At 35.5% G+C, this 15,482-nt stretch overlaps 1 protein-coding gene across 1 annotated transcript in view; it reads right to left on the bottom strand.

Moving 5' to 3' along the window:
* Window positions 1-15,158, bottom strand: part of Atg12 (Autophagy-related 12) — a 94,468-nt gene extending 79,310 nt beyond the window's left edge. The window contains exon 1 of the mRNA XM_090398168.1: window positions 14,770-15,158. Within this exon, the coding sequence (XP_090254294.1) occupies window positions 14,770-14,935 (166 nt within the window). The 5' untranslated portion in view covers window positions 14,936-15,158. The remainder of the gene's footprint in view (window positions 1-14,769) is intronic.
* Between the last annotated feature and the right edge of the window lie 324 nt (window positions 15,159-15,482).

The following is a 15,482-nucleotide window of genomic DNA, read 5'->3' as shown; positions in this document are numbered from 1 at the left end:
AATTATTATGTGCTCTGTACCGATTCCATTAGATCGAAAATAAATGTTTTGTTGTAATTACCTGGTTCTTATTCCTTAGCCAATGCACTAGCTCGAAAAAATTAGAGAACCTGTGGGAATAGTAAGAAATGACTAACCACAACTTGCATATAAGGAAATTGTGTAAACGTATTAATTTATTTCTGTTATCTTCTCGCCTTAACTTTCAAGCAATAGAAGGTCAATTAAGTGGTGCCGTTAATAATAAAATATACATTTCTTAATTGACATTGCACAAGTGTTTAGGGACTGCTACGTAAGATAGGCTTGCTACACGAGGTCTAACTAACCACAGAGAAGGGAGGGGGGGATTGGTTACGGTAGGATTAACTTTTGTAGTACAGGTTAAGTGAACATAAGTCTAACCTTGAAAGTTAGTGTTGAAGAAGTTTCTAGTCATGAACTTAGTGAAGCAGAATAAAGTAAATGTTTAAGTAAAGCCACAGTTAATTAAATTTAAATAATTAACAATATTTATACCGGTTTGCCTGTTCTGAGAGGCAAAAAAACCTGAATTTCTGGGTGAAAACCCTCTACCTCTGTATGAGACCAGCTTACTCACCCTTAGTCGAAAGAGAACAGATAAAGGTTCCTCACATCATGGACAGGAATATAACTCAGGTCTTTCTGACCAAAAGGCTTCGTCTATACTGACTGAGCTAAACTAAAGAGGCTCTAAACCAAATGATGAAAGTATAATAAAATACACATGAACACAGTGAAGATATATTTATATATACAGATATTTTGGTTTGTGTGTCAAACCATCAATGCAAAAGAATTGTTAATGTGAAATTCAAAAACAACAACATAGGTACATGAAGAATGGTATCTTTTTCATGTGCAGTTACGAGAGACAGGTAACTAGAATGCTATTTAGGATCTGATAGTGTAGTGTAGATTTGTTTAGGGGTCAAAACCAAATAACTGGGAGGAGACCTTCACATCGCCTTTCAGGAATGTAGAGAACTGACTGGGGCTTCTGACCTAATATCCAATTCTCATCTTCACGTGCTGCACCCTGTTAATAGGTATCTACTGGGTACTGAACAAACGAGGATGGACTGGCAATTTGGGACTTAGCCAACCAAACTGTACTCTCTATTGGCCTAAACCGCATGTGCATATGATGGTACAACATAAGATTTCATGTCAGCTGGGACATCGCCCTAGTTAAACAAGGACTCCGATATTTTTGTCAGGGAACCAAGGCAAACAGTGAAAAGTCAGCTACTGGAATAAGCTCTAACTCAACCTGTAGAAGAAGAAGAAGAAACCCATCAACAGAAGAACTGAAGATGGAAACTATCAATATAAGGAGTATTAATGAAAAGGAAATCGAACTTGCAGAAGAATTGAAAAAGTGCCAAGGACATAATTGGTTACTGAGATAAAGATGACAAAAACTTCAGGTGAAATCTTAATAAATAGTAAGTATAGGATGTTATTTTTAGGCAATAATGATCAAGGAAAGGAAGGAGTAGCAATAGCATTCAACACCAAATATGAAGATAAACTTCTTGATTGAAAGGCAGTTTCAAGTAGTTATGCAGGAAAACTTCAAATTGGAGGACTTCTTCCATGGAAGAAGTGGAGGACTTTTTTGTCATTAGAACGGGCAGCTGACATAGAGAAAATGGAAAAAAGTGGTCCATGTTGGACCACTTTTTCTATCTAAACAGCAGAGTAGGAAATGAATTGGACTAAGTATATAGGAACATTTTTGGAAGATTTTGAGAAAAAGGCAGAGCTGATAATAATGGTAAGGATTTATTGAACTTCTGCTCAGGACACAGACTAGTCATTACTAATACCATGTTTCAACTTAAAGATGTGCACAAATTCACATGGAGAGAAGGCACAAAAAAAATAAGAAAAGCTTCACTGACTACATCATTGTTGATAGTGATATCTTCATGATCATTCAGGAAACAAGAGTGTAGAGGATTTGAATTTGGAAGTGACCATTACATAGTACTAAGCAGGATAAAAATGGATATCACATTAAAAAGAACAGTATGCCACCAAGATTCCAAACCCTTGGAATCTCAGTGGCAAACTCTGAAGAAGACATTGATTGATTCAGCTAGGGAGGTATGTGGTGAAGTCATTTGCAAGGATAGAAAAAAAAAAGAAAAACACCATGGTAGACACAAGAAGTTACAGAAGCAGTCATGGAAAAGAAGAAAGCATATCAAAACTAGCAAATAAGCCAGCAGATGCCCTAAAAGAATACAGAGAAAAATGTAAGAGCTAAGCTGTGTGTAAAAGTAGCTAAACAAACGTCATCGGAAGACTTTTTTGGTAAGAATATAGAAAATAAATATCAGGAAGGTGGCAAAATGTTTTAGAGGCTATTGAAGAAGCTTAGAAAGGAAGGAAAGAGAACTGTAACAGAAATCAAAGATGATAATGGTGACATAAAAACTGAAGATAAGGATATCTATCCTACATGTACAGCGTAATTACTTTGAAAAACTGTTAAATGAACCAAGCAGTGACATCATCAAACTAGAAAATTTTCAAGAGGAATGCAAAGAGTAGCACATGTCAGTACTTGAGGTAGAAAAAGCCATCAAAAACTTAAAATGTGGAAAGGCAGCTGGAGTAGATGAGTAGATGATATTCAACCAGAAATGCTAAGTATGGAGGTATAAAAGTTTTCCAGTGGCTACACAGCATAATTCAGAGGACCTGGTCAGAAGGTAGAATTTCCAATGACTGGAGTAGAGTTGTCATAATACCCATCTATAAAAAAAAAGGGGAATAAAACTGAATGTAAGAATTACAGAAGAATTGCTCTAATAAGTCTTCCAGGTAAGATTTATGCAAGCATACTTGAAAAGAGGTTGAGAAAGATTGCAGACAAGAAACTAGGAGAAGAACAAGCTGGGTTCAGACGAAATAGAGGTTATCAAGATTACATTTTCACTTTAAGACAAATAGTTGAGAAATCGTGGGATTATGATAAGGATCTGAAAAGGCATAAAACACTACAATTATATGGGGATGAATGGAACATTATACAGAGCAATACATAGTCTATATTTAAGTTATCAGTCGGCAGTTAGAACTGAAGGAAATACAGGAAGATATTTTGATGTAAAATCAGGGTTAAGACAAGGATGCACATTATCTCCACTCTTATTCATCATCTATATCAGGCCTGCACAATATGCAGCCTGCAATGCTATTTATTTTGGCCCGTCTGCCTGATTTAAATTAATTAATCATACAGAGGAATATGAAATTAGACGATTTGAATTAAATTTTACGTTCATGCGATTAATGTCACAATCATGTTTCTTTCAACTCGACAATAAATTGCATTTGGAGTTATTCCCACCGTTGTATTTCATAATAAATTATTACAATTGCTTCGAGGTTTTGTTAGCGCTAGTGTCGCTGTGGGGAAATTCAAAGTTACATCTCCGTGATAATGACTTGATATCTACGAATGAGAACGAATCGTATTACACAAAGTTGGCCGTGCCTTGACTGGCTTTGGCAGTATAGTGGTTGGTTGTAGCTGGAATAATACATTACATAACTGTTAACATAACCTGCATTATTGTGAGTTTTTCATCATTAGTTTTTTGTAATTAACATTGTCAATCTCGACACAATGAGCTTAAGTAAAAATCGTAAAATAGATTCGGAATATCAAGCATTTAACTCTGAGAGGTCAAACAATTATTTTTTTACGTTGTTTAAGGATAAAATAGTGTGTATTGTTTGCCGGGAATCTATCGCTGTGCTGAAAGAGTACAACCTGAGACGTCGTTTTGAATCGAAACATCCTAACCTTGACAAGTGGGATGCAGTGAAAAGCAAATAAAAGCAGCAAAGTTATTGAAAGTCCTTAGCGGTGAGTAACAAGCCTTTAAAAAAGTGACATCTGCAAATGAAGTTGCCACAAAGGTAAGCTTAAAAATATCGCAAGAAAGTCTGTGCTGGCAAATCATTTACTGAGGGAGAGTTGATAAAAAAAAGTGTCTGATGATTGCTGTTTCCGAATTGTGTCCTGATAAGAAAAATAATTTTGAAAATATCAGTTTGTCCCGTATGACTGTTCAGTGCAGGGTGGCTGATATTGCCGAGGATCTTAAAGATAACCTGCAAAAATCGGCTAGTGAATTTGTCCATTATTCGCTTGCTATGGATGAAAGTACTGACGTGAAAGATACTGCACAGCTTTTAATATATGTAAGAGGCATTAATAAGAATTTTGGGTGACGGAGGAGCTTGCTGGTTTGTGTTTAATGAAAGGAAGAACAGGAAAGGAGATCGCAGAAAATGTAAAGATGTATGTAACCAAACAACTGTTCTTAAATTTTAAGAATTTAGTAGCAGTTTGCACTGATGGAGCCCCATCTATGTGTGAAAAAAATGTTGGTGCTGTAACATTTATTGAACAGTATGCAGGTAGCCATTGACAAAATTTCGCTGCCTTATTCATCAGCAGGTGTTATGTTCAAAGGTTTTGTAGATTGATCATGTGATTAAAGTAGTATTTGCTCTGGTCAACTATATTCGAGCTCAGGGTTTGAAACACAGAATGTTTCAGGCATTTCTAGAAGAAAATGATGCCGAATATGGGGATCTACCATACCACACTGATGTACGGTGGTTGAGCCACAGTAAAGTTTTGTCATGCTCTGTAGCTCTAAAAAATGAATTAGTTGAATTTTTGGAATCTCAAGAAGATATGGAAAAATTCTCAGAAATAATGGATGAAGAATGGAATCAAGATTTATTTTTCTTGTGTGATTGTGGGTCACTTGAATGGCCTTAACTTACAGCTTCAAGAAAAAATAAGATTGTTTTTCAGTTAATGTCTCTTATAAAGGCATTCAAAATGAAATTAAGTTTGTTTGAAAATCAACTTGCTAAGGAGGATATGTCACATTTCTTAACTTGTCGACAGAATATTCCATTAGAATATCATTCGATGGTGGGTGGAAAATATAAGAAGCACATATCACTTCCAAGTGAAGAGTTTCAGAAAAGAATGCCATTGAGTAATGAAGACGAAGTCCACATAAAAGTGATTGAGGATCCATTTTCTGTCGAAACAGGAAATCTACCTGTCAAACTCCAGATGGCAGTTATTGATCTCCAGTGTTCTGAAAACTATCGGGTCAAGCACAGGGAGAGTACTTTACAAGAGTTTTATTCTATTCTGGATCAGGATAAATTTAAATGTTTGTTGGATACTGCCTACCAGGTATTTTCTATGTTTGGGAGCACATATACTTGTGAACAAAGATTTTCGGTCATGAACTTGAACAAACCTAACAGCGTTCATCTTTAAGTGATATCAATTTAGAGGCCATATTAAGAACGGCCACTTCAAACATGACCAAACTTTGATAAAATAGTGGCAGCAAAGAAATGCAATGTGTCACATTGTGACATTCTGAATGTCACAATGTAACATTCAGTCACTGATATTTCACTGGGAATAAGTGTGATATTCTCAGTGAAATTATTAGTAAACTTTGTGTTTATGTTTAAGTGGTTTTTATTGAGAAATTTTGCAGCTATATCTGTTTGTAAATGATATTGATTATAATTTTAATTGTAACTCTCTAAAAAATTTAAATATGCATATTAATTGGTATTTACTGTAGACCTACTAACAAATTTACTTAAGTTTAGCTGCAGTGGACTAGTCTAAGATTATAGGTCCGAAGTGATCTAGCCCTTGGTCAGGTGGTCCAAGTTGCGTTTGGCCCTCAAAGACAATCAAGTTGTGCAGGCCTGATCTATATGGATCACATTATTAAAGAAAGTGACATCAAGCCTGATATTTAGAATTGGAGATGTCAAATAGCTTTTTGCTTTATGCAGATGATGCACTCCTAAATACATCTAGTGCAAGGCTCCAGGATTGACTAAATTGAATAACAGCTGTAACAAATTTCGCCTGAAAATCAGCAATTAAAAGAACAAAAATATGAAAATAGGCAGGAGTAGCATAGAAAACTGCAGCTGCATTCTGAATGGAGATCCTATAGAACAAGTAAAATATTTCAGCTATTTAGGAACAGTTTTTAGTGAAGTTCGCAGGTTAAATCTGGAAATAGACAACAGAATAAGCAAAGCTGGTGTGGTGGGTAGCCAGCTGAATAAATTTATACAGAATAAGAGAGAAATTAGCCAAAACACCAAACTAGCAGTATACAAGACAGTGTTTAAATCAGTTTTATGTTATGGATCTAAGATATGGGTTAAAATAAAGCACTTGATCAAAGACTGGAGACTACAATATACAGGTTTTGGGAAAAATTAAGAGAGCGAACTGATGGCATCAATGGCAGAATCATGTTAAAAATGAAGATATTAGAAAGGAACTTGAATTATTAGCATTCAAAAATGTGTCAGCAGAGCTAATCTAAGGTGGTATGGCCACATAAATAGAATGGGTAAAGAAAAGTTAGCAAAACAGTTATTTGATTACAAGATGGCAGGAATGAGACCCAGAAGAAAACCAAAGTCTAGGTGGATTGATTCGGTCAGAATGTCTTAGAAGCATAAAATGTTAGATATGACACTATTTGCATGCTCACAAGTAATAAATTGATTTGGAAGAAAATTGGTGATAATAGATTAATAATATATTATTAATCATAGGTACATATCAGGAAATTGATGATGATGATGATAGTGGGGTATATGTAAAAGATTAACTATATAAGAAATTTAAAAAAAAAAATTTTTAAATACAGAAAAACTGAGAAATATAATTGATAATTTTGCACAGTGCAATAAAGTGCAACCTTTACTGCTACCTGGGGTCTATTCAATTACATGCAATTGTAAGTTACCTTAAAGTCAACCAGGCTGATCCTTCACAAAACATATTTCTGAATAAGTCCTGTATGCTTAAACCAAAATATCTCAGAAATCTGGCCTTACTGAACATAAAATTAACAATACTAGCCACAGGAGCCGCTGCAATAACACTAAATTATTGCACAGATGATCCCACAAATTTGAATTTTTTTAAAAAAAGTGCTGAGGTTCTTCAGTGTCCAAACCTCAATCTCAATGATCAACTGTTTAGCCCAAAATTTGGGAAATTTTCAAGTAAACTGTTCCAATGACTGCTCTGTGAGAGAAAAATCAAGTTCACACCTGTTTCTTAACAACAAAGTTTAGTTCCAAGGATGCACTCTTGTCCTCTCTCCACACTATATAGTATTATATTATTATTTATATAAAGATTCATCATGGGGAACCCATTCTATCCATTAACGCAATACCTATCATATATCTTAAACCTATTCACTGTTGGGGAACTTACATCCACCTCTGGCAATCCATTTCAACTCATTCAACACTCTCCATATTACCTCTCTTTCTCTTGTTACCAGTGTCTGCAGTCTACATACTCAGAATCTATCCTCATAATCTACAGTACATAACCCTGATATCTTCTTTGTTACTCTTTGTACCCTTTCCACAGCTTCTTTATCCCCTATGAACTGAAGAGTCCAAATCTGCACATAGTAATCTAGGTTCAGTCGTATCAAGGTCTTGTAAGGAGGCAAAATGATTTACTTATCCTTATATGTTAATTTTCATTTTAAAATCACAATTGTCCTCTGAATTGTATTTGCAATTTTTGCAACGTGTCCTTAGAACTTCAGTTTCCTACTGTACACTCAGAGATGCAAAACCCTTCGACACTTGTGCACGTCAGAAGAAGGAGAATCCATTCCGATAATACAGTAATGAATCCGTCTTGTTGGATGAATTGTTTATTATTACATGTCAGAGAATTAACTTTTCTTTTATGAACATTGTCATTTTTAAAGTGATAACTATTTTGCTTGTATAATAGTTGGAAAATTTTATGCATGAAGCACGTGATTTCACATGTTGGTGACCAATTCGTACATCCTTTATTTCTTTCTCACCTTCAGCATGAATTGCCTATTCTTGGCAATCTGCCAGATTCGGTTCTATGAACTGTGGGCATACAATATCCACCATAACTCAACCCCCCCCTTCTTTCTGAGCCTTCACCCTTGTAGCATAATACTACCACTATAACATACCATTAGGAATCTCATCATACCAAAGTGCATAAATTTACACTTACTAACATTGAATTGACAGCCATTTTCATTAACCGAATGTTCCAAGTTATTCAAATAGTTCTGTAAGCACTGTATAACATTAGCATTCCTGCTTGCCCCACCCATCTTTGCAAACAACTAAACATCTCTAAATAAACACACGTAAAACCACAGTAACAGGTTTTTTTTAATACATAAATATTTCGACCTAAGTGTCTTAGGACATCGTCAGTACAGTTGAGAACAATACTAGGAATAACATACAGGTAGGGTGCATGAATACAATGGAATCCAAATGCGTGCAGCAGCGCTTTCTAGCGTAAAAACGCATTTGGATTCCATTGTATTTATGCGCCCTACCTGTATGTTATTCCTAGTATTGTTCTCAACTGTACTAACGATGTCCTAAGACACTTAGATAGAAATATGTATTAAAAACCTATTATTGTGGCTTTACGTGTGTTCATTTAGTCATGAATTCTCCACAGGTTTCTTTATATAACCAACTAAACATCTGCTGTTGAACGTCAGCAAACAACTGACGTTCAACAGCAGATGTTTGCTGACGTTCCCGATATCATTAAAGTATAAACTGAACAACAGTGGTCAAAGGACTGATTCCTCTGGGAACATCACTGGTCACCTTAAATCTGGTAGATTCACACCCACCATATACCACTTTCCAATGCCTGTCAATTGCCCAGTTATTTGAGTTAGTTTATATCTCAACAACATTCATGTGGTATCCTATCAAATGTCTTCACGAAGTCTAACAGTATCATAGTATATCCAATCACTTTATCCAACTCAGCCATAACATTACAAAATAGGAGAAAACTGGTAAAACATGACCTCCCTTTATTAAACCTATGCTGTTCTTTCCAAAGCATAGTTTGTCTGTCAACCCATTTCTATTTGAGAGTTCTTACCAACATCTCTAAAATCTTCACCATCACTCCAGATATACTGATAGGTCAGGAGTGACAGTTTTTGCACCACCCTTGTACAATGGAACTATCATACATTCTTTCCATTCCTGTGGGTTCTTGCCTGAGCTGAGATTTAAGTCATACAATTATGTCAAAGGCCAAGCTATTTCAGCTAAATATTTCTTTATCATGCTTTCTGATATCTAGCCCTATTGCTAAATTGAGCCTCTGTAGCTCATTCGGTATAGACAAAGCCCTTTGGTTTGAATCCATGACATGAGGAATCTTTACTGGTTTCAAGTTTGGACTCTTTCAAGCAAAGGTGAGTTAGCCAGTATCATACAGAGATAGAGGGTAGGGTTTTTCCACCAGGAAACTCATGTTTTTTGTCACTCAGAACAGCAAACTGTTCTGTGAACACACACACACAGATTTATAAATAAATACGTACTCAATCCCTCATTAGGAGGGCTCAACTAATCCTACAGGATGGATGAGGAATGGGGGGGGGGGGGGAAATCCCATACAAATAAAATAAACTGCTAAATTGATACACAGCAGCTCCTGAACTTCATTTTTATGCACCTCTATATCTTTATCCACTGATGGTTGCATTGTGTACATGTTACATACACCTCGTTGATAGATCATCTCAGCAAAGTGAGTGCTCATTTAAACAATCTCATCTGCTTCTGACATAAGGATACAGTCTGCATTCACTCAAGTTATATTTTCATATTCATATTTTCTTTTCCCTGCATCATTGTGATAAAACAATTTTTTTTTTTTTTTTTTTTTACCATTCTTACAACATTCTAAGCACTGTCCCCTTCAAAGTAGTCCCCTCTACTGGGGATACACCATTCCCAAAGTTTCTTCTATTGTTGGAATGTTTCCTGGAACACACTTTCTGTGACAGTTCTCTTATTACATTTACTTGAATCTCCTCTATGGTTTGGAAATGTCCTTTCAAAGTGTTTTAAGTTTGGGAAACAGGAAACAGTCTGCTAGGATTAAGTCTAGAGAATAGGGTGGATGGGGCACAGCGGATATCTGATGTTTTGCCATATAATTGCGGATGAGGAGTGATGCGCGAGCAGGTGCATTGTCATGGTGCAACATCCAATTCAAGCCTCTTCCTGCACGCAGCATCCTCAAACATGCTAAAACTTCCTGGTACAACTCTTTGTTTAACATTTGACCATGTGGAACAAATTCATAATGGACAATGCCTTTCCAATCAAAAAACACAACCAACATCACCTTAACTCATCCATAGATGCTTAAACCACTCATAGCACTGTGCGGCTCATACAGTCCTCCTTGTATGCTTGGTTAAACAATTGAAATGTCTCTGTAAGATTTTATCAAGTTTGCAGCAAAATTTCACACACACTTTCTTCAAGCTCTTTCATTGTCACTAATCCGACAAACAGCTTGTGCACGTGCTCACTTCAGCGGATGTAACTTGATGACTAATGCTCATTGCAGAACGAGACAAATGGCAGTTTGTTGTCAAAACCTGGCACTAGGTGCACTCAGCAGCAGTGAGCTCTCTGTGCCAGTTGCCACACTATTTAAAAACTTCAGTCTTTTTTTTTTTAGAACATCCCTCGTATATTTCATAACTTCTATCACTCTTATAACAGTTTAATGAAGTGAAACAAACTAGAAAAGGATTAAAAATTGTATTTAATGCTTCCAATATTTCAACTCAGTTACAGAGACATACATCATTAGGGAATACAAAATGATACTTATAACTCACAAAGACAGCACAAAACTGAGATGTGGACAAAAGGCTAGCATCCTAATTAGGTGGTACACCCTATGTGGGCACCTGTCGGCAGTCCAGGATGTAAACTGGGTTCTCGAAGTATTAGCGTTTCCTATATTTTGGGAACTTTTAGGCAACCATATTTATTCAAATTATGGCTGATTTTTAAGAGCAGTAGAAGATTCTAAAAACAGTCTTTCTCTTCAAAATTGACTGTGATGGAGCATAATGATCTTTTTCCAATCGACTCTGTAAGCTGTATCCAAAGCTTGCTCTGCAAGTCCAGCTTGACCATAGTGATGACTGCAGATGTATTTTTTATGTTCTTCCACTTGGATGGTAGCTATGTTAGTGAACAATGAGGTGATGCCAAAGCTCACTAGAATATCAGTGTCATTAACAATTATATTTTCAATGGAGCTTTTAAAATAGGAAGAATTTTTTTTTTATATATGATGTGGTATGGCCAGTAAGGTAGGCAAGAATTTTTGATAACTGTTTGGATAATTTATAGCAGAGAGAATCAGTGGTATCTACTGTCTGCTACTTGGGGGGGGATTAGGTTTATGATCTTAGGCAAGCCATATAACCAGTGTGGGGGAAAGGCAACTGAAGGGTTTGAGTTTTTCTATGATGTCAGGAGACCAGTAGGAAAAGTCTTTGAGTATGCTTTTTAATTTCTTGATTTGCGATTTAGTGGGATCATAATCTAAAAGTCTGTAGGTGAGGCGGTGTCTAAGAATGATATCCATTTTTCTCATTGCATTTACTGGCATTGAGGGTCTGACAAGGGAAATGCATTCTCATTGCATTTCCCTTGTCAGACCCAGTGTTGACTATGCTGCTATTTTTATATAGTTTATTGAAGGCATCAAGCTGACAGTGAGAGATTTCTTTTGAGAAGTGAAGATCTAAAAGATGAACTGACACACATAACCACAATAATATGTTTTTTTATAAGTAAATATTTCGTTTTAAGTATCATAGGACATCATCAGTACAGTTCATTCAAACAATACTAGGAATCACATACAGTTAGGGTGCATGCTTACAATGGAATCCCTCTATGCATGCAGTAGCATGTTAAAGAATTAAATTAAAATGTCTGGGGGGAAAAAAATTACATTAAAATGAGATAACATATATAAAAAAATTATTTTACACAATTTAGAATGACAATTTCCCAGACTTTAGGGATAGTAAAAATGTCATCACGGTTCAAATTATTCAAATTCAATGTCGAATTATTCAAATTTGTTATTACTTCTGGATACTTCACACGGAAAGAGAAAATTTACAAGCAAAAGGAAAGAACAGCAATGGAGTCACCCTTATCACCAAACTTAGCTAACCTTTTTCTAGAACACCTTGAAGAAAAAATTTTCACATTTAATCCTAAACCAAAAATCTGGCTATGATACGTTCATGACGTCTTTGCTGTCTAGGATCATTCTGAACAAGAACTACACTTGTTTCTAGAAAAAAATCAACCTTCTTCATCCTTGCATAAAATTCACTCTAGAAAATGAATATCTCCACAGAGTATCTCCTTCCTCGATGTACACATCCAAAGAAAATAAGATGGTTCCATCTCCACTTCTGTCTATCGAAAGCCAATTTTTCAGGATGCTACATTCACAATGCTTTGACTCATCATCCATCTCAAAAATATGGCATCATTAAATCATTAGATTCTACTCCTCCAAAGAATCTTTAAACCAAGAATTGGAAATAATCAAAAATACAGCCATGCAGAATGGATACAATCCAAAAACAATTCAAAAAATCATCAGTCATGTCCCCACACATCAATCTAGACAAGAACAAACCAATAGGATTCCCATACCTTATGTCAAAGGCATCTCTGAATGTATTTCAAAAATTATGAAATATAAATTGGCTGCTACCTACAAACCAATCAACCAAATCTACAATTAGTTACCTTCTCCTAAAGACAAACTCTCATCTCTGATGCTACCTGGCATGTACAAGGTCCCATGCTCCTGTAAGTTGTCCTACTATGGACAGACAGGCAGATCCATTAGCAAACTCATTTCGGAACAGCAAGACCATATCCATCTTATCAAACCGCAGAAATCTGGCCTCGCGCAGCACAGAATTGAAAACCACAACCATTGGAAGAAGAAGCCCAAACTTCTACATAGATCTTCATATAAAAATGAACGTTAATATAAAGAAAGTGCTGAAGCTCTATATCACAGACCTAATTTGAACCATAAGGATGTTCTTATTATCCCTAAGTCTGAGAAATTGTCATCCTAAATTGTATAAAATAATTTTTTTATATGTTATCTCATTTTAATGTATTTTTTTTTGTTTTTGTTTTTTTTTACCCCAGACATAATTCTCTATCACGCTACTGCACACATAGAGGGATTCCATTGTAAGCATGTGCCCTAATTGTATGCGATTCCTAGTATTGTTCGAATTAACTATATGGACGATGTCCTATGATACTTAGGATGAAATATTTACTTATTAAAAAATCTTATTACTGTGGTTACGTGTGTATGTTTAGTCATGAATGCTCCACAGGTTTCATTATACAACAATAGAAGATGAACTGGCAACATTAAAATACAGTTTCATTTAAGCACTTTTAAAAGTTTCCCATGTACTGCTGATAACATTCCCATTCAGTAAACTGATACCATTAGTAATGTTCATATTTTACTAAGTTTGTCATAATTTCCAGCTTTGTGCTTTAGCATTTTAATTAAAATCTATGCATTAGATGATTATGATAGAGGGATAAACAGGTGCAAGAGACATTTCACACTGCAATCGCCATACCAATAATGCTCCACCGATGATATTTTTAATGTGACAACAGTGAACTAAGACTACCAAATATTTAAGCTTTTTTTTAAATTGTTTTTATTGTAACTGATATTACACTATCTAGTATAGCATTCTATATTTATAAAGTGCCCAGTATAGAATAATCGAAAGCCAAGTAATGAAACTGAAATGCTAGTGAGAATGAACAAGATAAAGAAAATAAATTAGGGAAAAGATTTTAAAAAATATGATGAAAATATGACTGATGCACAACACCAGCACTGCTGAAATACTCCTAGTGTAGTAATTATGACAACTATTTGAGTAAGATTATCAGCAAACTCTTCACTATATTCAAAATGACTGAAACCAAATGAAAGCTGAAATGATACTGCATAGACGTCTAACTTGGAAAGATGGATTCTGCCTAGACTGCTCAGGCAACTAACCCATGTGGGGAGAAAACATCAATGACAACACTGGGCCATCACAAACTGGAACAACTCCAAATGAATCACAAATCATAAAACAATTAGCGATGCTATTCAATTCTTACTCTACTGTTATGTTACAAATCATTAGACAGAATTCTACCTGCATTCCAATTCTAAGTTGAATACCATAAGTCCACCGATTTTATTTGACAGATATTGTGAATTAAAGTATGCGGAGAAATAAAACTCTTTTAAGTGATGGTACTGGGAATCTGCTGTTTGGTATTTAGAAAATCCTGCTCTAGAAATTCTTTGGCCCATGGTGTCATACTGGGCAAAGAATTTTTGTAATGAAGGGGGGAAAGAACGCAAAACTCCTCCACAGACACATCGACAAAAAGTCACATTATCCAATCATTTTAAGTTCTCTAACAATTTCGTTACAACCGAACGAAGTTTCACGTAATGGAGAGGGAAGGTAAGTTATCACTGATAGTGCTGTAGGTTGCATCATTCACGCGATTTCGATCAGGACTTCAGTAGCATTTACCATGTACTATTTCATGACTGCAACGAAATAAACAATGCGCAGGCAAGTATTAGCAAGAGCCAACTATCACCACCACATGATTTCATGCTATCATCCAACCCAACACTAAATAAAGTGTTTATGAATCTTGGATTGCTGTGGTAATACTAACCTTTATGAAGTTTCTCTTTTTCAGGTATACTACAGTCCTTTTTAGTAGTGGGTTCGCCTTCTGCCAACGGGGTTTTCGGGGTTTTCGGAGTTTCCTCACACTCAGCTGTAGATTTCGAAATTTCTTCCTTCACACTTGAATCGCTAACGGTCGTACCATCTTCCATCACTAAGCAACTTCAATTGGCTTTACAGAAGAGAAGAAAAAAAAAGTAATGAAAACCACTGCAATGTAAAATTTGATTCTGCATGCGAAATAAACATTATATCACTTCTGATATTTGAATTTATTCCTCAATAACTTAACCTCCATTCACAATTTCCAACAAATTCAGTTCTTACACATATATCAACGATTACCTCCTCATTGCTTACACGGTTGCTGATGGATATAAGTGCCACACAGCGTCTAAAAATCAAAACTTTTATGAACATGCGAAAAAAAAAAAAATCTTCTTCTTCTTCCTAACATGGATTTTAGGCCAGGTAGCCTGTTCCAGTCTCATACCATCTCCTTCTTGGTCTTCCGATTCTTACATTCGATTTAATTCTATCCATTTTTGTTTATACTGTCTTATGTAGTAATTAAATGGTTTTATACTCAGGGATTGTAAAATTTCTTCATTTGTTTTATGGTCCCACTTGGTATATCCAGCTGTTTTTCTGAGAAATTTCATTCCTGTTATTTGAATTCGTTTTTAATCTTTCCTTTTT

This window comes from Typopeltis vanoorti, chromosome 9 (assembly GCF_054136105.1).
Source record: "Typopeltis vanoorti isolate ZY-2024b chromosome 9, IOZ_Tvanoo_1.0, whole genome shotgun sequence".
NCBI lineage: Eukaryota > Metazoa > Arthropoda > Arachnida > Uropygi > Thelyphonidae > Typopeltis > Typopeltis vanoorti.
This window is presented reverse-complemented; position numbering and strand designations above follow the sequence as displayed.